At 38.8% G+C, this 24,923-nt stretch overlaps 1 protein-coding gene across 1 annotated transcript; it reads right to left on the minus strand.

The window, feature by feature from the left end:
• Nucleotides 1-14,967: 14,967 nt before the first annotated feature.
• Nucleotides 14,968-19,274, minus strand: CCDC71L (coiled-coil domain containing 71 like). Its single transcript, XM_058297154.2, has one exon. It carries the CDS (start codon nt 19,153-19,155, stop codon nt 18,454-18,456), a length of 702 nt encoding a protein of 233 aa, XP_058153137.1. The 5' UTR covers nt 19,156-19,274; the 3' UTR covers nt 14,968-18,453.
• Nucleotides 19,275-24,923: the final 5,649 nt, after the last annotated feature.

Consider the following 24,923-nt stretch of genomic DNA (forward strand, 5'->3'; position numbering starts at 1 on the left):
GCATGTACACCATTCCCTGTGTTGTCCCCAACATGGAGACCCAGTGTGAATATTAAAGTAAGCATCCAAAAACATGTGTTTTATTATATTATATACACCTTAGTTTAGCAAAAATAAATTTTAAGTATAGTGCTGGCAATAGATTTTTTTTCTTATACCCAGTCCACTGCATTCCTTTATGGTTCAGCTCTGTGTCTCCTGCCCTAACCACTACACCTACTGCCTCTAGCAAGTGATCAACACATCCTAGGCTAATTGAATTCTTAGCTATTTCAATTCTGTAACTATTTTGGCCTGTTGTCTTTGTCATGGGGACCCTGGAGAGAAAGTCAGTGAAAAAACTAACATGCTAGACCTGGTACAACACTAATGCCTGGCAAAGAGCAACAATATCCCAGAGATAGCATCTATTGAACAGCTAATTGGCTAGCTAGGAAATATAAGCCAGAAAATAGAAGTAATAGAACTTCCCAATGGGATGCCCCAAACATAATAATAATATTAATATACTGGGGTTAAAATCTAAAAGAAAAATAAAACAAGGGAATTATATCCCAAAGTTATTGCAGGTGTTCTTTGAGCAACTGGACGACCCTGAGGCAAGTGATTTCAAAGCAAAACAAAAACTATAAAATATGCTCTGGTAACCAGAGCTGCAGAAAACTCCCCTTATTTGGAAATAATTAGTATGCCACAGCTACTCAGAGGAGCAGCAGTTATTGCTAATAACTGATGCTCAGGTGGTACTGATCATTCTATCACCCAAAACTAATTAAGGGTCTTAAAAAGGAGGAGGGAAACCACACAGGGAGACAGGGACAGCTGAACAGATGGGGTGGCTTAGGGGCTCGGTGAAAAGGCAGACTTCACTGCAAAGTGAACAGTCAGCTTGGAAATCCAGGCCGTCTACATGAGTGCTGGGGACATGGGGAGCAATGAGAAGAGCAATGAGAACGGCACACTTCCCAACTGATCCCTCACAATCACCCTTGTTAGCAGAAGAATCCAGAGTAACTGAGGCAAAGGAAGCTTTGCAATTTGCTCAAGATTACACAGCCAATACAGTGGTGGAGGCAGATGTTAAGCCCAGGCATTCTGACTCCTTGGCCATGACACTGTATGTCTCGTGTATGCAAAATTGGACTTTGGTGACTCTGATGCTGTCTTTGATAACTGTCTTCCAAGTAGTCTCACAGGTTCAGGTGTTGGTCTTTGCTCAGAAAATTTCTACTTGGCAGCCCTTTCTCTCAACCCCAATCAAAATTTACTTGTTCTCAGAAATCTGATCTCTGAAGTGAGATAATCTGAAAAACAATGTTATCCCCTGACCTTAGCAGTATATTTACAAACATCAGAAATATGTTATAATACAAGTCATAGCTCTAATATCAGACATGGAGGTCAAACTGTAGAGGAGAAATTTTAAGGCCAGCATATCTTTTTCTTTACTCATTCATTCCACACCACATAAACAGCTGCCTGCTTTGAGTTTGGTTTGATGGAAAGTCTCCATTAGGTTCCAAAAAAAAGAGACCCACTCAGATTGCCTTAAGTTTATTCTAAGAGGGGAGGTAGAAATAAAAGAATACAGGATTCTCAAATACTGAACCAGACTACATACCAAAGGAGGAACCACAGCAGAGCCAGGCCTCCCAGACACTGCAACATAGCTCAGAAATTGTCAGGTGGCTGATGGAGTTATGGGGCCAGCCCCTGAGCACCGTGCACCTGCTGATCCCTCCTCCAGAAGTCAGCTTCTCTCAGTCTCGACTTCTGCAGTACCTTGTTTCACTATCACTATCACTGAAGTTACTTTCTTTTTTCTCATCACCGTCTTGTGTCTGCTCACTCAGAACTTCTCATGCTAACTGTTGAGACACATAGAAAATATAGATAGTAAAAAAATGTACACCACCATTCAAGGATATCTGTCAAAGGTTTTTCTATATAGATACATATTTATAACAATAAAAAGGTATATTCAGCAAATGGTGTTGGAACAACTGAACATCCACACAGAAAAAAAAATGATCTTCAACAATAACTCAGACTATACATAAAAATTAACTCAAAATGTATTATAGACCTAACCTAAAGACTAAAACTATAAAACATCTATATAAAAACATGGAAAATCACTGTGGCTTTGGAGAAGGCAAGCATGTTTTACGTGGGTCACAAAAAGCAGAAAACATATTCATTGGTTGTGACAAATGTACAGTGTTAATGTTAATTATATGAAAAATCCAAGTGTGAGGTATGTGGGAACTTTACTTTTTCACTTTTTTCTGTAAAATCTAAAACTATTCTAAAAAGATGTTTATTATAAAAAAGCAGAAATCATAAATAAAAATAAATTGATAAATTAAAAAACTTTTGCTCTTTAAAAGATATTCTTATGAAAATGAAAACAAGCTACAAACCAGGAGAAAATATCTGCAAATCACATATGGAACAAAAGACTTGTATGCAGCATGTATAAGGAATTCTCATAAGAAAACAAAATTCAAGTTTTAAAAGATTCGAATAGATATTTCACCAAAGAAGGTATATAGATGGCTCATAAGCATTTAAAAAGGTGGTCGATGCCTTTAGTTATTAGGTAAATGAGATCCCACCTATTAAAATGATTAAAATTTAAAATCTGAGAATACCGAGAGCTGGAGCACATGCAGAACAACCAGAACTCCTTCACATTGCTAGGGGGAATGCAAAATGGTAATGGAAGCTTTTTAAAATATTTTGGCAGTTTTTAAATATGTACTTATACCGTATGAGCCAGTAATCCTCTCCTAAGGTGTATACTCAAGAGAGGTAAAAACATTATGTCCTGCACAGAAATGTTAATGATCATCAAAAATTGGGCACAACCCAAATGTCTATCAACTGGTGAAGGAACAAAGTGTGACAAATCCATACAATGTAACACTACTCAGCAATAAAAGGACTGATACTTGTGTTGATACACACAACATTGTTGAATTTCAAATTCATTATGGTAAGTGACAGAGAAGTCAGACACGAAAACCTGTGTACTCTATAATTCCATTTACATGACACGAAAACCTATGTACTCTATAATTCCATTTACATGACATTCTAGAAAATGCAAAGCTATAGTTTTCCAGGTACTGGGCATGGAGGGAGGCTACTGACTAGAAAGGTGCCTGAGGAAACTTGGGGGTAAGGGAGGGAGTACTCATGTTGATTGTGGTGGTGGTGACACAACTGTATACATTTGTCAAAACTCATCGAAGTGTAACTGCAGAGGGAGAATCTTAATGTATGTAAATTATATCTCAGTAAATGACTTAAAAAAAATAAAGATCATATCTTCTACTACTTTTCTTTTTCATTTAATTTCAGAGCACTAAATACGCCACAAAAACATGATTTCAGTGACGACATAAAATTTCATTGTGTGGTTATATCCTAACTCATTTAACTACTGCCCTACTATTGGACTTATTTCCAAGTTTTTATAGATATTCTTTTTTTTTAAGATTTATTTTTTATTTATTTCTCTCCCCTCCACCCCATTGTCTGCTCCCTGTGTCCATTCGCTGCATGTTCTTCTGCATTCGCTTGCATTATCCAGTAGCACTGGGAAACTGCGTTTCTTTTTTTGTTGTGTCATCTTGCTGCGTCAGCTCTCTGTGTGTGCGGCATCACTCACGGGTAGGCTGCACTTTTTTCATGCGGGGCAGCTCTCCTTGTGGGGCGCGCTCCTTGTGTATGCGGCTCCCCTATGCAGGGATGCCCCTGTGTGGCAAGGCACTCCTTGCAGCACTGCATGTGGGCCAGCTTACCACGTGGGTCAGGAGACCCTGGGGATCGAACCCTGGACCCTCTATATGGTAGACGAACGTTCTATCAGTTGAGCCATGTCCGCTTCCCCTTATATATATTCTTATTCCTATATGAGTATCTTTACACACCCATTTCATCCTTCATCTCTGATTATTGCACTAGAAAAAATTCTAAATGCAAAATTATTGAGCCAAAGAATATACACAGTAGTTTAAGACTGTGGATATTTATTGCCAATTTACTTTCCAGAAAGGTGAAAACAATTCACACACCTACCACCATAACAGTGGGTCTATAATAAATCTTATATATAGCTTTAAAAAAAATGAAGCAATCAGGGTATTTGCAGGAGGCAGTACCATAATTCTCATATCTAGGACCTCAAACTAAAATATCAGAAAAAGATCTGTGGGTTAGTGAAAAAATGGACAACTCTATAGGGAAAAAAGAGTCTTTGGTAACATTTCCAGTAACTTTCCACAATCAAGGTTTTCTTGAAAAAGTAGTTTTCCTTATGAAGAGACATTAGTTTTTCCATGTATAATAAACTACTTCGCATAATGAAGAATAATTAGCAAAATAATTTATTAGAATCCTATTTACACTTCTAATTTCAAAGCCAATCTTTTATTTCAACTCAGTGCCCATGAGTAAGAATGTTTGGATTTTTATGAGAATGTTTCAATGTTACAAATCCTGTACACCACAAAGAATCCTAGGCTCACAACATTCTTTCAAACAAGGCACAGTTTATGCTAATAGATGATTCTCCTTTACAGCAGAAACAAAAACCTTACTCATTAATTTTCTAGTGATGTCCTTATTCATGTATTAACTCTGCTATAACTACATGAAGACATTGCTTACGTAATATTTTAAATAAAAATTGTTTAAAATAGAACAAGAACTAAATCTTGATAGGACTGAATTCAGTTTCAAAATGCTCTCAGGCTGAATAAATAAAATTTCTGAACTTCAACCGTGTGATCCTAGAGTCCTGATCACCATTTTCCATCACTGACTTGAAAGATGAAAACTGTCTGAATAACTCCATCTGAAGCCCTTCTCTTTTCTGAATTAATCATCCAGCCATGAATAATGAGAAGGAAACTTGATGTTCATTTACACTGAGGACAAGACTGACTTGCCCATTCTTACAACAGGTTTGTAGCTGTGTTGACCGTCAGCTCAGGCTCCACACCTTGCCCTCTCCATGCTGGCCCCATTCTCCCTTGTTCTCTGCTCTGCCTTGGTGGGAGTAACATGATTGATTGCACATTTCAGGGTTCTCCAGCCAGAATGCCTGATCTGTGAAAAGAATTAAAAATCACAAGAATGAAGGCTCTCTTCCAAACCATCCCTAATGTTCCATTACATCTTCCAGGATTCAGAGGAGAAAAAAGCCAATCTCTAAAATCAAGAGAAATTATTTAGAAGGATTTTTTTAATGCTTAAAAAATAAATTACACACACAAAAAATTACGCATAGCATAATACTATATGTGATACATTAGTACATCAATCAATTTCCAGGACTAATTCATTATTGTTGTTGTTGTTGTTGTTGTTGTTTAGGACTTTTTCATTTTCTAAAGTAAAATGCCATCTTTTCAATAGACAATCAAAATAAATATTCTATCCCTCCCTGTAATTCTCTCTCCCTCCCTCTTTTCTCCCCCCGCCCATGCACACACATGCACATGTGTATACACACACATACACACACTCACACACTTTTCCCACAGGCCCCTGTCATGGGCACACCACCAAGGAATCTACCAAAGGCAGACCTTAATCTCCATCAGTCAACTGTTTGGTTGGACAAAGCCAAGCACTTCCTCTCAGGGCTTGAATGCCCTGAGGCAGACTCAGGACCCTTAATGAGACCAGCCTGAAGCAAAACTGAAGGAAGCAGAGGAGACAGTCCCTCAGGCACCCTCTCCTGGAGCTGGTGTTTCAGTGACTACTTTCCTTCCTGGCCTCCCAGCCTCTTGCACCCCTCCCTACCCTCTCTCACTGAGGCAGCTCCAACTACCTAAAAAACCAATCCCACGTTTGATTCCTATAGCAATACACCTAAACGATAAAAATCCAAGAAGGGCTAAGCCTTCCCAGGCAAATGAATGGGCAGGGCAAAAACAGTCGACAGAGAATCCAAAGGTATGTGTTCCCATCCTACAGAGCTCTACTGCTCACAAACTGAGCAACCCTGGCTAAACCTTCAGCTCACTGGGTCATATCCATGAAATGAGGGCCCTGGGCTGGATTATTTCTGGAAGATCCTCTGCGCTGCACCCTTCATGGTCTAGGATGGCTGTACTTTAATTCTCAAAAGGAGCCTTCAAGAATCAAAGGGGTCAACAAGTGATAGAGACACTTCAGGGGCCAAGTCTATACCAGGCCCACCGTGATGGCAGCTTCTCCACCCTTCTGTTCACGTGGCCCTGAGTACATGCAGCGGAGCTCTCAATCTGCTCTGCGAGTCCTAACAGCGACCCTCTACACCAGGAGGCCTTATAACTCAGTCTGCATTTGCCTCCAAGTTGGGGAATTACCCATCTGCTTTGTCCCTTGAGCATATTCATTGTACACAAATAATACCTCAATAAACTTGTCTTTAAAAAAAAATAAAGCAAAAAGCTATTGAATGCTTGTCAAATCCTTAGCACATGCAATTTTTTTTAAAGTTCTATTTTATTTATGTGCCCCCCCCCCGCCCCCCGCTGCTGCTTGCTGTCTGCTCTGTGTCCATTTGCTGCGCATTCTTCTCTGTCTGCCTGCCTCCCTTTGTTGCATCTTTTTGCTGCATCAGCTCCCTGCGGGAGCAGGTTGTCAGCTCTCTGCGGGTGCGGGCTGTTCAGCTTCCCGTGGCACAGGCCAGCCTGCCTTCACAGGGAGGCCCAGGGAAGCGAACCCAGGGCCTCCCATATGGTAGACAGGAGCCCAATCAGCTAAGCCACATCCACTTACCAGCACATGCAATTTTGATGAGCCCTTTATGGTTTGTTTTGCTTTGTTTTAAATATCCAGCTCAAGAGTAAACTAACTTTTTTGAAAAAACCCATACAATTAATAATAGACACATCCAGAAGTCCTTCCACTATAACCATCCATATCCTCAGGGCATTGAATTCCAACCTATACACAGAGAAAAGAAGCATGAAGTCACCACACATATGACAATGAAAAAGTAACAGAGGATTATGAAGTGACCTGCCTGGTATAGTAGCTCAAGTAAAAAATATAAAGAAGGATTCACTAGTCTGTGAGAGCCAGGGGGACAGGGATTTTACTTTCTAGAACAGAACCTGGCACACTAGAGGTCCTTAAATTTTTGTTGAATGGCCTTTAGCTGTGGGTGGATAAATTAAGAAGAAAGAAAGCAAGGTACAGCAGAGGAGCAGAAGGAAATCTACCTGTTCTGCGGTGTTCTGAGGAAAATAAATGATTTTAGTAAAACTGGCCAGAGGATAAACATTACAGGACAAGAGAGCGAGGGTATTCTATTGGTTTTTCTCCCACGATGGCAAGGCGTGGCTGATCCATCACACAGCTGTGAAGTGCATATTTAATGGGTGCCATGTGCTGGTAATAAGAAGTTCTGGCACAAAGGAAAGCAAGGGCCAACTCTGCACCTCTACTAAAATGTGAACTTTCCATTCAAAGACTCTCCCTCTGAGCAATCCCTCTCTCTTTCTCACCACCATCCCATCTCTACTCTCACATACACTGTCTTTATTTCAGTATCTCAGTATTTCTTTGGTCCCATATCCATTATTCTGTGTTGTTGCTATTGTTGTTGTTGTTGTCAGCTCTGTAGTTAATCTAATTAAAATCTGCCAATAAAAACTTTACACAGGTTTTTAGGAGGTAAAAGGGAATTAAAATATACTCGTAACCTAGTCTACTTTGCCTTGTAGCAGACCAGAGTAGATATCATCACAAATTGGAAGGGATGTCTGCATTGTGGCCTGCAGAATTCTAATACAAAAAGATTCTAAGATGGCAATCTAGTTAGGGGTGAGGGTGTTAAAACTGCCTGTGACATTCCATGTTTAGATTTGTGAAGTCCACCTTTGACTTGCTTACAAGTTACAGACAAATGTTACATTAAATAATGTTTTCTCCCTATCGCTTCCTTTATAGACCCTAAGCTATTAATAGATGGCCCTGAGTCCTCGGGAAAATGTACCCCGATTATATAAGGACAGCCAACGTAAATCTAATGGTGGGAGCAAAGGAATCCATCCTTATGTTCATTCATTCATAAACTTACTCATTCTACAAACACTGGTTGAGCACCGGTGTTCAACATACACTCCTTGAAAAATACCAAGGTGAATAAAACAGCATTGTTTGATTTTTTTCCCCACTTTAAGATTTCACAGCCATATAGTAGCTATCTCCATGGGGCCAATAATTTATTGCACTTCCTCCAGAAATGTTTTTAAAGATTAGTGGAGGAAGTGGGATGAGACTGATATGGGTTCAAATCCTAACCTGGCTACTTAGATGTGTGATACTTGGCAAATTTCTTAACCTCTCTAAGCTTTAGTTTATTTGCTAAATGAGAATAATACTATCTCATAAGATAGTTGAATTTTACTTAAAAGAAAAACAACTGTAAAGTGCCTTGAATAATGCCTGGTGTATGGTAAGAAATAAACAAATGTTCGTTTCTTTTATTATCTGATGCATTTCTGATCATTTTTGTTATTCAGTTTGTGCTGAGGGTACACTTTGTGCATCTTTACTCATCACAGCAGATAAAGTATCCTTTGAACGTAGCACTATTAATGAATTTGCCTTCATTCTCCCAAATAATGTTTGAGTTTAATATGACACTTTATGTACCACAGCTACAACTTGTATCAATATGAAAACTGCAAGTACGTAGCCTAAGATTTTGTAAAGTTCTTTACATTACTACTAATAAAAGCTAACATTTATTGATTCAAAGATAACCAACTTCCAAGTACAACTCTAAGTGTTTTACATGTGTTACCACATTTATTTCTCTCAAGAGCAAGATGAGGTAGGTGTTACATTGTGCCTAGTTTTACAACGGAATAAACTGAGGAACAAGAGCATAAGTAGCATGCCCATTGGTATGCAGCTAGAGAGGGAGGCAGGATTCTGAATCCAGGCAGCTGGACCAGGGGTCATCCTCTTAGCCCTGAACATACTGCCTTTTGCTGAGACTCTGAGGTAGTGATGATTAAGTGCTATTGTGCTGCAAGTAAAATCACAGGAGGTGTCAATATCTTCAGCCAATTCATTTACTCACAAGATGTTAGGAATTCATCAAAAGTTTATTACACAGATTTCTGTAAAAAATCTTATAACTCCATTACAGATTGCTCTTGTTATACATAATATTGAAGCAGCAAACATTGCTGAGTTGTGGGTTTGTCTGAGCTCCATAAACACGATGTATTCATTAAATATTTGCTGAACACTTCACATATGGCCAGCATTGTTGGGATAATGCGAAGATGAGAAAGATGAGTCCTGCCAAGGACGAATTCATAATCTAGGAAGGGAGAAAGAGATATAAGGTATATAAGAGAGCTTTGCGTGAGGAAGTATTGAGGACCCACAAGATGAAGTAAATATCCCTCCACAGCCCTTTGTGTAATAGAAAAAGGAACAAATCTCTTTTAGAGTTCTGGAGCAATCAAGGGTTCTCATGAGCACATTTTTTCATTAATTCCACAATATTTGAGAGCTGAGCCCTGAAAAACCTAACCCTTCCGAGGTAGAATTTTTCTCCTTTCAGCTGGTTTCAAGTAAATCTGAACATTTATTACTTCTTCAAAACCTTCCTCTCTTTGTAATCTTTGATTTCTAGAATTATGAACAGATAATGTCAAATCAGACAGAGTTCCATCCAGAGTCAGGGTCTCTGCTCTGTTATGAAATTATTTAAATGGAATCCTGTCTAAGGGCTAGAAAAGAAACTCTGAGAGGGAAACTCAAAGTCTCCTCAAATACTTAGTTTTATGAGAGTTTGTTAAATTCACTGGACTTGGGTTAAAAATAGTCAACATTATTCCCAATTTCAGAGCTTGATTTGCACAAAGGATTAAGAGAAAAATAACATACACAAAAGACTTTTTTAAAACTAAGCTTTAAAATAGTAAGATAACAATGTAGAAAAATGTCTTTTCATTTTAGGTTAAAAGTAGAAGGAAAAATACTTCAACTTTTAAGAACAAAGGAAGAATAGCACTACACAAAGCAAAACTTTCTAAAGATTGTATTACAGTCTTATCAGTAGCAACTTTTTAAACACACAATTCTATTCTGATTATCCTATCTCTGTCCCAGCCTGGTGTGTGAGTTGTATCTTTAATTCATGGGTTTTCAGGTTGAAAGGAAGTGCACTCAAGGAGCTCTCCTGAAGAAACTTCACCCGAGGAGTCCCATCCACACCTGGACCTGGTTTAAATGACAACATCCTAGACTTTGAGCAGATGCTGTTAAAGGTTAGGATTTTTGAGAGGGGAAAGGATTCTTAGAAGATGAGTAAGTATATTTTGCATGTGGGAAGAAAGTAAATAATTTGAGACCAGAGGGGAGATATAGGAGCTTAAAATATGTTCATAAATTCTTTTCAAGCCCCTTCAAAAAATGAAGTCTAATTCCCTTGTAACTGGTGACTCACTTCAAGAGAATGGAATAAAGTAAAAGTGATAGCATGAGTCAGAAAAACTATAAAAAGCAGTAATAATTTCAATAGTGTTATAGCCTGGGACCACGTAAGGGCTAACTAACCATTACAACCTAGTATTCTTTATCCAAACTGTCAAATGTGAAGGCAGACTAAAGATATTGTCATGAAAGTCTCAGAAAATTTGCCTCTGCAGTCTTTAGTGGAAGTTATTGAGGATGTACTCCAGCAAAACATGAAGGGAAGAATAACAATAATTGGTAACATTGAGTGCTTATTTTGTGTGAAGCACTGCTCTTGGTGATTTTTATACATTGTCAAATTTAACTACATAACAACTCTGAAGTATATACTGTCATCAACATCATCATCATTATTACTTCATAGATGAGGAAATTGAATTAGAAAGAGGCTAAATAACTGACCTAAGGTCTCACATTTGGTAATTGGTGGAACTAAGATCCAACTCTAGGCAGACTGTCTTCCAGAACAGTAGAATCAAATCAGGAAAGCTGCAAAGAAAGCTTCAGGATGGAACCTGTTAAGCAGGCCTAGAAAGTCACCAGTCTAAACTGGGCAGCAGAGGAGAGGGATCCAAGAAGAGAATGTCAAGGGGGAAAGTAAGATAACTTAATAGATGGCATGATTTGGAAACACAGAAATAATCTGCAAGAAGCAAAGAAGAGCAATTAGAAAATCTAAGAAAACCCAAGATATCCATAAGATCTTGGCCTTAATGAACCAACCAAAACACGGAATGGTTCACAGTATTGATGGAGTATAAGGAAAAAGAATCCATTTCACACTGATGCTAGGGGTGTCCTCATTCAAGAAGCCCAAGGGTTGCAAAAAAGGATCAGTAATTCTCACAGATTACTGGGTCTAATATTGATTCTACATAGCCATAATAATGTGATTTATTGGCTTTCAATTTTATAATCAACCCAAAGTAATCTAAAAATAGACTTCACTGGAGGTCAGAATAAAAATGTCGACAATGATAAAGTAAGGTTAAAAGCTAGCAGAAGGAGAAGGGGAAAGAAAAGATGCAGGAAGGAATAAAGGTACTGATACAATTCATTACAGTGTAGGGAGTAAAAATTGATTGAACAACTGATAGAGACTTTAGTAGCTCATTTAGTTACAAATGTACAGCATACATATTGCCTGTTTTCCTTTCAATCCAGATCCTGCACTTCTGCAAAATACACTTCCCAGATACCTTGCCAGCTGTCTTCCAGAGTGGCTTGACCAATAGAGGCAGTAGAAAGAGGAAGGAGGGTATAAAGCCAGATATTTTTCTCTCCTACTTGACTTTCCAGCAGTGATACTGTCTCCCCAGAGATTCCAGCTGTTCTCTAAACAGCCTCTTCTGTGATTCTAGCTTCTAGTAGACAACCCTAGTTGTGGTCCTGTGTTTCTCCAGCCCTGGAGGTAGAATAACCTCTGGAAGTTACTAATTCTGGGTTGCTTTACCATCCTCTGCCTTCTAGGCTCTTCCATCACCTGTGTAACTGTTTATATTACTTATAGGTACTCTTGTTTTCTGCCTGCACCGTGACTGATACATTAACCAGGAGAAAAATAGATTAAGATAAATACATTGAGGAAAGAAGAGGAGTGGTGTAGGTAAATTACATCCTATCTTCATTTAGAAAGTCAGTTGATAGTGCCTAAAATTGATAAATCAAGAAAAAGCAATAAAGTATATCCTTTAGAATTATGGAGATGATAATCAACAAATGAATGAAAAACCAAAACAGGGAAGTATTGAGTGAGTTAGGGCTTTTTGTTTTTTATTCTAAGTCTTTATGTGCACTTTGTTATTTAATTTTTTTTTTTTAAGCATGTGTATGCATTACTTGCATTAAAATGTTTCTAATTTTTAAAAAGATCTATTTACCTGCTGGGGTAGCTAAAATGAAAAAGACTGAAAATGAAAATACCAAGTGTTAACAAGCATATGAAGTATCTGGGATTCTCAGACACTACTATGCTACTATGAAAGAGTTCAAATAAATTGCAATAACCCCTTTGGAAAAACTGCTTGGCAATATCTGTCACAGCTAATCATTTGCATATCCTGTGACCCAGAAAATTCATTCCTATATATACACATCCTAAAAAATACATTTTATATGTTCACCAAAAGTCATATTCTACAGTGTTCATTGAAGCTTTATTCATAATTGCTCCAAGCTGGAATCTACTCAAAAGTACATCAAGAATTAAACAATGTATTATAGAATATTCATACAGTAGAAGTCTATACACTAACGTGAATAAATGATCAGCAACTACAAGCAACAATATAGCTGTATCTTACAAATATAATTTTGAGTGAAAACAGCTACACATGACACATGATTTCATGTACAAAACCAAACAAAAATGATCTATGTTGTAAAAGATCAGGATAATGGTTATCTGGAAGGACTGTAGTGGCTGGTGGTAGTGTAGGGACATTTTGGGGGATTTCTGGGGTAGTAGCAATGTTCTAGTTTTTTGTCTTTTTTTTTTTTTTAATTGGAGTGCTAGTTCTATGAGTGTATTCAATTTATGAAAACTCATCAAATTATACAATTATATTTGTTTTACGTATATGCTATACCTCAAAAAACGTTTTTAATCTTCAAGATTTAGAATCCTGTCATGGCCTTTTTTCTATACTTTGTAGAAAACATTTAAAGTTAAAGAAATTGTACTTGAAAAAATCCTAGAAGAAATACATATACATTTTTACACAATTTTACTACTTGGAAGACTCTCAATTTAATGTTTGGATTTTGTGAATTCAATTTTACGAATAATTTCAGAGCAAAAACAAGACCAGTTTTGATTCAAGTGTTATGATCTTCACCTTCCAGTTGGGCTTCAGATATATTTATAATTTCATAGATCATGGATTAGAAGGACATCGACCAAGGCCTAAGAGAGTGCTGACAGTGAGAAATCATTGCTTTGGAAAAATTTGCAATCAAGCTCAATTTTGAGCTTCTTGCTTCTGGATAACTTCCATCCAATGCTCTGCCAGGAAATTCTCTTAAGTCAACTTCAGATACTACAACTTTGGCTTGCTCACTAAGTTAAACATGCTGCTACTCTTTGTGTTAAGAGGAATTAGAACTAAACTACAGACTTTACATCCAACATCTATAAATGAGTGTCAGTTCTTTAACTATGTGGATAGTTTTACTTTTAGTAATAATTTTCTGTTGTTTTAAATATAGCTGTTGTACTCATTTTGTTTCCTTTAACACAGGAAGTACAAACCTCATACAAGCCTATTCCAGCTTGGTTCTGTTCACATAAATTAACACGGTTCTTAAGCAACCCTGTGGAACTTCGCATGAAAATTTAGTGCAAAAATATTAAGTTCTTGGATCAGTAACTTTATTCCTTGTGTAAATTCTTGGATAGTTAAAAATACAGAAGAGCATATTTTAAGTATCATTCAGAGATATCATGATTAAAGACACATTTTTTTTCCAGAAAGCCTAGACAACTGTTTACAGTGAAAACTGCCTAACAAATCAACTTAATCCAACCTCTCACTGTCATTTATAAGCAAGTTTAAAAAGTACATAGATTTCTGTTTTCTCCTCTTCTATCTACAAATGCTTCCTCTTATCTTGTAGCTTTCTCAGACCATACTCTATTCTCAAGATTCAGAAAGGGCTTGGGAGTGAAACTTCCAAATAACCACTCTCGGCATATATACTTATTCTTAGCACAAACACCTCCAATTAATAGCCCTTAACTACTCTCTACATGTCTAGCATTACTCTCTTTTAATCTTTACAACAGCCCAATCATTTCATTTACTAACGATATTTGGAAGGCTAAGACACAGAGTTGCCTACCTAGAGTGTAAGTAACTTGCCTAGAGCCCAAGTTTACAAGTAGTGAAGCCATAATTCCACTCCAGGCATTGTGACTTGAGAGATATTACACTGTTGGCTCCCATTACTGATGCAAACTCAGGTACAACGACAAATTCAGGCCACACACTACTATGAATCCTGCCATGCTGTAGAATTTGCTGATATTCCACCTTCTACCTTCTAGCCCTATCCTTATTCTGTGGAAGAGCCTTTACTGCTGCTAATCACATGGACAGTCTTATTCTCTTTCACAATATAAGAATATGAGGTTTAGACATTTTATCACCACCACTGGGGGATCTGGGGTCAGGATTTAGATCTCTGAATTTTGGATGCATTTTTAAAGGCGTCTTTATTGTTGGCAAACTTGGTAATGGCTTGGGCATGAAGACCTACCCCCGAGGAGATTCATTAGATAATTAAAGGAGTTGCTGGAACACAGACTTCCAAGATATTACAAAACAGAAAATTCAAGACTTTCAGGAGTTTGAAGTTTGCAAAAAATGGTAAAAATTTATAAAATTGTAAATCAATTAACATGCAAACATATAGCATCCCATTTCAAAACTTTCAACATCATTACAAAAACTCAACACAGTGTATTCTCTAAAATTTATTTACAGTTAATAAGTTAAAAAGCAAAGTACAATCAGATTGTAAATCTTAACCATATGCACATCAAACTGTCCAGGAAAACACTTCAGTTCCATTACAAACAATTGCCTTCTAATGCACTCAAAACATAAGTCTATCAAAAAATATTTTAAACACACTAATAAAAGAAATATCATGTATAATATGCCCATTAAAAACCACCAATATAAAGAGTGCTGTGGTAACCCTTCAAACAACAGAAAACTGAGTTCAAAATTGTTCAGATTTTTTTGTATTCAAATATTTTAAAAGCTTCTTTAATGAAGAGTTTTCAAAAAAATAGAGTACTTTTGCACATAGCAAACCAATAGGTGTCAGCCACCAGCTTAAGTTATACTTGTCCAATAGGGGACTCAGACTTGGACAAAATAAATACATACCACAACAGGAACACTTTGCACTATCAACAATGAAGCTTACCCTCAAAAAATTCATGATGCTACTGGCTTTAGTAAGGAAAATAAACTACTGGTTGACAGGAAGGAAGATAAAAATGACATCAGGAATCTTAAAAAGTTATTTGAGGTGCCGGTCACCACATTTAGGCACTCAGGAGTTGAAGATTAAATAAAAGCATAACAAGGTGACAAAATTCCTCCTAGCTTCCCCTCTTTGTGCCATATGAGATATAAGAGAAGGCAAAAGAATGAATAAAGGTGATGGCATTTCTTAAAAAACAACAACAAAAAAATACAACAAAAATGTAGACAAACTAAGCTACATATTCACTCTAGAGGACAGTAAATGGATGCCTCTTGGTAAAGGCCACTGCCAAATTTCTTTTCACATTCTTCCCCAAAGTACCCATAAAATACTTTCACTTTACAATTAATACACTACTCAACTATTTAGATGTTCTTTCACATTGTAGAAGTTGTAACAAAGGTTTTGCTAAAGAAAAGTTGGCAAAAATAAAGATTTTTTTACATCTTTTTTCACAAACTAGAAATGGCATGATTGATTTGTTAATAGACCAGATAAATAACTTATTGAATTCAGGATGGACAATCAGATCCAAACTGAAATCAGAGAGCACAAATACTCCAAAGAAGCATTTATGCAAGTTGAAGTACACTGAAGTAACAAGGCATAAGAGGAAAAACGTCAAGAATCTCAGTTAAAATAAATGCACGGTGTCAAGTTATGTTTCAGTCATGTGCTAAGCAAAGTTACATTCCCAGCTAAGTCTAATTTCAAAATCCTCTGGGAAACTATCTAAGAAGCTATTATGTTGAAGTTACATTCTAATATGGCCATTGGATTTATTTCTTAATTATATAAAACTATATACAATAATGAAGCGATACAAATACATTTATTCTCAGCTGCTAGTTAGCTATAAAAGTTAACAATATATTTTGGGGAAGAAAACCCTAGGTATCTGAAATACAATTAATTGGCAATGGAAGCTAACAACCTAAAGAATATATCTAAGCTTCCTATCACGCAAATATAATTTAACACTCTCCATCTCCTAAGTATTCACTTTTATTTACTCATGTGACAGTGTTTGTAGTAACGCATTATCATTGAGTAGCAAATAAGAGACTATGAAGCTTATTGGGAAAACGGCATAAAGTCCTTTTTTTTTAATAAAACAAGAACACTGAAATTAAAGTCACAAAACTCCTACAATGGACTATTAAACTTGAAAGATTCATTTCAGAAAGCTATGCCATTTGAATTATAGGAACACAAGAGCCAAAATTACAACTCTCATTATTCTCCTAAGAAGCTGCCATGCAAAGATAAACCTCAGTATCGAGGATTCCAGATGCCAAGTTTCAGGCCAGTATGGATCATTCCATGGCAGATTGCTTAATTTTGAAATAATAGTGGTAGAAAAACACTATTTGACCCTTTAGGTATTGCAGTAAAAGCTGGCTGTGGCACCACTGGCTAAAAACTATTAAGTCTTGCTGCCACCAATGACCAAAGGCACTTGGATAATCAAGATTTCCACACTGGGCCATATGATATAAACACTACTATAAAAGTGTAAAGGGTCAGTCCTCTGTGTGGCTTGCCTGTTTGATTCCTGTGGTCTTCAGCTGTCAAACAAAGACCTTTAACTGCAAACATAATTATGAATGGAAATTTGATTAAAAAAAGGAAATTCATGGAACAAAAAAGTGAACTAATTGTCATGATGCTTATAAAAGTGATAAATATTAGTCTGGTCATTTCTTGTTATCCAACAACAAAAACAAAAACAAAGAAGGAAAGAAAAAAAAAAAAGTGAGATTCTATTTTGCCCAAAGTAACTTCAAGCTGTTATTTGGATATCAAGAAATGCCCCCACCCCTCCTTAGTACATACTGAGAATTCTAATGGGTATTCTGTTTATCATTTTAATAACAACGTTTACACATACTAATGTCTCATATGCAACTCCCATTTAAAAATCATCCTTGATGTAATAATGCTGGATTTGTATGTTAGACCACTACATGGAGGGTCAGATTCATCCCTGTAACCAACACTAGATCTTTACAATTCATTCATTCGTTTATCACAAGCCATGTGGTTTCAATGCACTTTAATTTTTATTCAATTAAAAAGAATTTAACAAGTCAACTATGCCTAAACAAAGCTTTGAGTGTTCTACCATTTTCTTTAAAGAGCTCAGCAAATATAAACATTCAATTTCAATACAAAATCTTTAGAAACACCTTTAAAATGTTTAAACAATTGTACTCTGCATCTCTTTGTTTGTAATCACTGAGCCCATGAAATTCAAAGCCATACAAATCCTTGCACTACTAACAGTCATAAGCCTGAACCTCTTAAAAAATATCCTTGGTCAAAGCTTTGGAACCCAGTTAAAATTGGGAAATGAGTGGGATTCAGAATACCCTGAGCACAAACTATAGTGCAACACCACAAAACAAGTTCAATCTTTCGTCCAGAAAGAAGGGTGGCAGTCAAAATGAAAAAGAAAAAAAAAAAAGGCGGGGGAGAGCAAATAAAATCTGCCTTTATTACACAAGCATGAAACCAAATTCCTTTGGAAAAATAATGACTTCGGAGGACTTCCAGACCAGTGAGGTAGAGTCCAAAGGGGGAAAACGGATCTGCCCCTATAGTCTTGGAGACGTCTCAGTCTGGGGGAAAGGAGGAAAGGGACCTCCCCTGCGGGCCCAGCTGTCCTCTCCCTGTGCAGGCCCCGTGCCGGGAGGCAGCAGAGGGCACACCTGCCCCAGAGTCGCAGACGGCGGCGCCGCATCCCGAGCGCGGGGAGCAGGGAAAACCATCCGGTGACTTCTTCACCCATAAAGTGCACTGGGGGACAGGGTCCTGGCCGGATCTGTAAACACTCGACTGACACTTGTTCATTCCTCCCAGCTGAAGCGCGGTCCCAGGGTGGGCCCCCGTCGGAGGGGGCAACGCAGGGCGAGGGCGGCCGGCAGGAGGCGCCGGAGGAGCCGCGTCTCACGCCCGGGGCACCGGGAAGCGGCGGAGCCTCACCACGGGTTCCAGGTTCACTCGCAGGACCTGGCGTGCCCGGCGCCGCGCCGCCGCCAGGCTGCGCTCGCCCCACACGTCGCTGCCGACGCGGATGGTGGGGAAGGTGGTCAGCGTCGGAGTGGCTGCCCTCCAGATCTCCTCCAGGGTGCGGCCCCCGAAGCAGGGCCCGGGAGCCACCGGCTTGGCCGTGCAGCTCTCCTCGGGGGCCGGCGGCGGGGCCGGCAGCGGCTTCCTCCTGCGGGCGGCGGCCGCCCGGGCTCCGCGGCGCCTCCTCCTGGCCGCCGCGCCCTGGGCCGGCCTGTGCGTCGGGCCGCGGGCGGCGGGAGTCCCCGGGGGGTCGGGGACCAGGGCTCGGCAGGAGGAGTAGCCGTAGACGTCCTTGCTGCGCAGGATGTGTGGGGAGAACTGGTGCTTGAGGCTGCAGAGGAAGCTCCAGAGCTCCGCGTCCGAGCTCATGAACTCCGTGCTGCGGGGCATGAACAGCTTGAAGGCGTCGCCCAGCGCCTTGGTGCTGTCGGCCAGCGACAGTTGCGACCGCGAGTACACCACCTTCTCCTCCCGCGCCTCCAGCCCGGCCCCTCCTCCCGCCCTAAGGCCGCCGCCCCGGGCGGCCAGGGCCGGGGCCGCCAGGGGCCGGCGCCGGCGCCTCTTCACGCTGCGCCGCATTGGAGGCCGCTCGGGGCCGCCCGCTCTCGCCGAGTCCCGCCCGCGTCCGGCTCCGCGGCGGTGGCGGCTGCTGGCGCCTCCCGCCCGCCGCGTCTCTCGCTACTTTTCTCGCCTCCGTCGCCGCCCCTCCCCCTCCGAGGGCGGAGGACGCGGGTGACTATCCAGCCGCACAGTACAAGATGGCGGCCGGCGCCCACCCCTGGGCTTTGTCATTGGACGGCGCCTCGGCCCCCTGGTTTCTCTTTCTTCTCTCTTGCCTTTTTCGCCCTCTGCCTTTCTTTAAATGTGCCCGCCTCAGGCCCCTCCCACCGCAGCCCAGACTCCACCCATTGGGTGCTCTCTGGAGAGGGGCGGGGACAAATGGGGGAGAGGCCAGTTCCTGGAAGATGGTGCTGGGGTGGGTGGTGGTGGTGGGCCTTGAACGTGAGTCAACAGTTGGCTGGGTATATGGGGGGGTGGTGCCATGTCTAGAGGAAGGGGTGGACATCAGCCCCACCTTGGGGAGAGTCATAGTCTCTCAGAGTGAGTGGGTGTGGATGGAGCTGGGAGATCTACCAGTCTGAGTAACAAAGGGAGATATGCCCAAAAGCTGTTGCGTGTATCCCAGCAAGGGAATTTGGGTTTAAGTCTACTTGGAATGGACCTTTCACAATTCCTTTCTAAATCCCCAAAGACCTCTTTGGCATCTTCATTCAACTTTTCCCACTCTTGGCCCCAATCCCTCTCAAGAAATCATTCAGGTGATCTAGATGGGAGGCATACCTTTTGGCAATAGAAATATATTTAAGAGATACTCAGCTTATCAGAAAGCAGAAACTTTCATACTCAAAAACTAAATAATCTTTGCTCAAGTTGATCAAAGATCAATTACAACAAATCCACCTGCTTCAAGAAAATATCTTGTTTTTAAATATATAGTTCTTTCCAAGTGAGTGTCACTTCACTTTTTAATTTTAAAATGACCCTTTCAAGTACCATTCATTTAGAAAGGATATAGCATCACATACAATAAATTTACATTAAAAATAACATATTACAAACACATGACCTTATGTATTTAGTGGGAAGAGGAGTATGAATGTTTACAGTCATTTTTAGCCATTTTTTAATCATCTCTTCTATCCTCAATATCTAGCTCAGCATCTGTCAGGTAGTGGACACTCAATACTTGAGTGAATCAATGAAATACCACTGTTTCAAGTACCAATTATTAGAAATGGGATGAGAAAGAAAATATTGAAAATTCCTTAGGATAGGATAATTTTATATTTTACATTTATATTGCAGTTTTCTCAGAACTCACTTAAAATTTTAAGGTTTAAAAAGAAAGCTCCTAATACTTAAAACTTTGAGGTAAACATGCAAATTTTACTCTTCACGGAACATCTTATAGATAGAAAACTACTAAAGCACAGACATTTTGTGATTTACATATAGTTGCTAAGATTTCTCTCAAATTTTTGTACTCAGACCTAGTTCAATCTCCTTATTTCACAGATGAGGAAATTTGGATCCACGAAATTTCAGTAATACAGCTTGCTAATAGCAGGACAGGGAGTAGTTCAGGTCATTGGATTACTAATCTAGTGAGCGATATATTTCACTAGTGGTATTTCAAATTGCACTGCACAGAATCTAAGGGGTTTAATAGAAATTGCTTCACTCATGAGTGGGGTGACCAAGGGACACCACTGTATCCCTATCCCCACTTTCACCCCACACCTACCCAGAATCAAGCTGTTTTTATTTGTTATATTTGGACTTATAGGTGATATTTTGTTTGAACCAGGGTTTCAATAAAAACTAAGACAAAAAAAAATATTTTTAAGTTGCTGCTCTACATCAGAGCACCGTCTTCACACAATGAAAAAACAAAATCCCTGACCAGAAGACCAGTTCCCTATCTACCAAAATCATGGTAACTTTCTGAAGAGAAAATAATTTTCCTAGAAAAGCACCCCTGATCTCAAAACAACTGCATAGAGCCAATTACCAGCTTCCTAAATCCTTATAAAGAGATGATATTGCAATAGCTCTTTACATCACTATTAGTTCTCTTGGTAATTCTGGGAATACATAGCAACGTGGAATTTGAATAACTGCCATTGGAATGCCCCTGCAGACTGACAGAAAATCTCACAGAGGAAGTCAGTGGAAAGTTAGGGGGACTTCATAATGAAAAAAGGGGGTGGAGGTGGTAAAATAAGGATTTATGTAGTTTCTCATATTGTTATTCCCCACCCCTTTCCATTTTAACCTTGACAGTGTAAGTACTTCCAGGGTTTTTTTGTTTGTTTGTTTGTTTGTTTGTTTTGTTTTGTTTTGTTTTTTTGCCACTTAAGTATACATCAGGCATCAACACCAAGTTTAGAGTATTAATTTCAATTTTAAGAGGATAAATCTTTCTCCAAAGCAATTCTGATTCTAAGAAAACATAATCTCAGAGCACTGCAAAAATTTGAGAATTCATTTTATAATGCATACACACTTAATTTACTAAAAATCTAACAATTTTTAATGAACTATTTTTAGCAACTAGTACCATGTTTAAGTGCCTAAACCACAGCATACTTTAAAATTTGATATTATTTGCTTTCTATTTCTTTTATTTCCTTACTATCCGTTTTTCATTTCTTCTTGACCTTCACCTTGTGATTTAGCTCAAATAGTTTTATAAATGATTCCTTATCCATTCTCCACAAGTAAGTAAAATTTACACATACAGTTAATATATTTCTTCTAGTTGCAGGTGCTCTCCTAAGACATTATAAATAAAAAGTTTATGGAAAGTTAGCAAATTTTTGTTCTTAAGGAATGATAGTTTAAAATCCTCTATTTATTCCTTTACCTCTCAAGGGTAATGTTGCTTCCAATATATGATAAACAGATGGGTTGATAGTAAGAATAAACAGAAGAAGAAAAAAACTAGCTAAATGTATGTTTTCTATATTAGAATCCAAACAATTAAGTGATTAGAGGAACTAAACATCAAATGTGTCTCTTAGCTACTCAGAACCTTTGCTGTAAGATCCCATTTCTATGAAATAATTTGCTTTTTGAAAGGGGCCAAAAAAGAAAAGTACATGCAAGTGGTTGAGAGCATGAGCTCTGGAATCAAATAGAATTGGTAACAAATAGGTCATTACAACAAAATATCCTTAAATACATTTCTTTACTTTTCTGAGCTTTAGTTTTCTCACCTATAAAATGGATGCAATCTCTACTTAAATGGATTGTTTTTAGGGTTGGGTAAGATAATATTGGTAAAGCATTTACCATAGTGCTTGGAACACAATAAGCATTTAATAAATGATAGCTATACTTATTTGTCTCATCCATGAGTATTTTACTTAACCAACATATTTCAAACACTATAAGCCAGTGAGAGTCTAGAGGTAAAAAATAAAAATTCATGAGAAGAAAAAAAATGTTAGAGCTAAAGACAATTTAGAGGTCATCTAATGAATCTACCACTCTTAATTCAGATGAGATTACTGAGATGCCAAGTGACTGGACCAGGTCACAGAGATGAGCGGTAGAAGACTCTGATGTTGTGGGAAACTGACTTACTTGCTTGTTATTGTAAATGTTACACCTGTTAAATGTTGCAGTTGTTAGATGTTGCAGTTGTTCCCTGTTACTGTAAATGATGTTGCAGTTCAGATAGCAAACAGCTGCTTAAGAGTCTCCCAATAAATGCCATGGGAAAACTAGAGTTGAGGCTCTTAGTTCCAGAAGCTGTGAGTCCCCTGGTCCCAGGTTTGTCTCCCCTCTTGTATCTCTACCTTTATTTCTGTGTTGCTTTCCCTTCAAACCAGCTGAATGCAGCACTCTGAACTGAATGCAGCACTCTGAACTAGAACAAAGGTATCTAATTGCTAGTCCAGAGTTGCTTCTCATTCTAAATTTTGTATTTAACCCAAGAAAATACTATTAAATTTTAGTTCAAATGATATTAAATGGAGCACAATTCATCAAAAAGTTCAGCCATTCTAAAGTAATTTAGTTTTTTCTAGAAAAGTTATCTCAAAGTTCTGATGTGCTCTAAAGTTCTTGTGTTTCCATGAAATTGGGATAGATGTGCTTTTCCCTTTTCCTCTCACTAATAATAACTGAAAAACATAAGGCTCTGAAAAGTGGAGAGAAGAAGGCAGACTGCCTCCAGACCTCAGGACCCAAAGAACAACACAGTGGTGTGTTCTTTGGGTATTCTTTTTGCCTCACATGCCAAAAGACTGGGTGCTGGAGAAACTAGAAACCCAGAAATAGCAAGAGATGTAGACAAAAAAAATCCCAACAAAAGCCTGTTCTTTCTAGCATAGGACCAGGAAGGGGCACCCTAATAAAACAGAAAACTTTTACAAAATAATTGCTCTACTGCAGCCAGATACCATAGACAAAACTGTGGCTGCCACTCTGGCCAGGCTGTCACAAGCTGACCCAATGCCCCTGCTGGGTTGGTATCAGAGAAGTCCAAATAGTGAATCAGGACTTACATCCTTGCTGGATGGTAATGAAATAACCCCCCATCCCAGGGTCAGCAGAGATCAAATGAAGAATTGTAGTGAGACACCCCTAACCATCCCAGCCAGGATAGTATCAGTGGGTATCCGGTGGGAGCTAGAACTCTCACCCCCACAAGCAGTCATAAAGACAGAGAAACCTGGACTTCAGCCTAGCAATAACAAGGCAGTTTCCTGCTTCTCCTGTCAAAACAGTATCAGAAAAAAGAAAACAAAAGAAAAAGAAGAAAAGAAAAAGAAAAGAAAAGAAGAAAACACCTTATTAAAATTAAAGGTTTAAGTAAGAACCAGACTCTCATAATACCCAAAATGCCCAGGTTTCAATAGAAAACCGTTCATGATACCAAGTACCAGAAAGATGTCAAACTGAATGGAAAAAGACAATCAATAGATGCCAACACTGATAACAACCATGTTAGAATTATCTGACAAAGATCTTTCATAAAGATATTTCAACAAGCAATTACAAATACACTTAAACAAATGAAAAAAAATAGAAAGCCTCAGCAAAGAAATATGTAATATAAAGAAGGACTAAATGGAAATTTTAGGACTGAAAAATACAGTAGCTTTTGGCTCCTAGCTGTTAAAACAAATACCATACAATGAAGTCGGCTTAACAAGAGTTTATTGGTTCATGGTTTCAGGGGCTAGAAGGTTTGCTTCCTACTGGGGTTGGTGTCTTCTGGTTGGCCAGCAAACTTTGTGGTTCCTTGACTTTTCTGTCACATGGCAATGTACACGGAGGCATCTTCTCCTTTCTCCTCCATTGACTTCCAGATTCTGGTTGCTCCCTGTGGCTTTTCCTTCCATGCCCAAATTCTTTGGCTTGTAAGGATTTCAGCCATATTGAATTAAGGTCCACCCTCATTTAGTTTGGGCACCTTAACTAATAAGATCTTCAAGATCCTATTTATAAAAGGGTTCACATCCACAGAACCAAGGGTTGGGACTTACTTGACCATGCCTTTTGTGGAGGGCATGATTCAACCCCCAATAATAACGCAACTAACAAAGCTCAGAGAATGGGCTCAATAGTATAATGTAAGGTACAAAGGAAGAACCAGTGAAGTTAAAGATATTATCCAACAATAGATATTATCCAATCTGAACAAAAGAAAAAATATACTGAAAAATAAAATAAACAGAGCCTCAGAGTCTGTGGGACTATAATATTCAATTTTTATGTCATCAGACTCCCAGAAGGATAAGAGAAAGAGAGTAATAGTTTTAAAGTACTTGAAG

This window comes from Dasypus novemcinctus, chromosome 5 (genome assembly GCF_030445035.2).
Source record: "Dasypus novemcinctus isolate mDasNov1 chromosome 5, mDasNov1.1.hap2, whole genome shotgun sequence".
In the NCBI taxonomy this organism is placed as follows: Eukaryota; Metazoa; Chordata; class Mammalia; order Cingulata; family Dasypodidae; genus Dasypus; species Dasypus novemcinctus.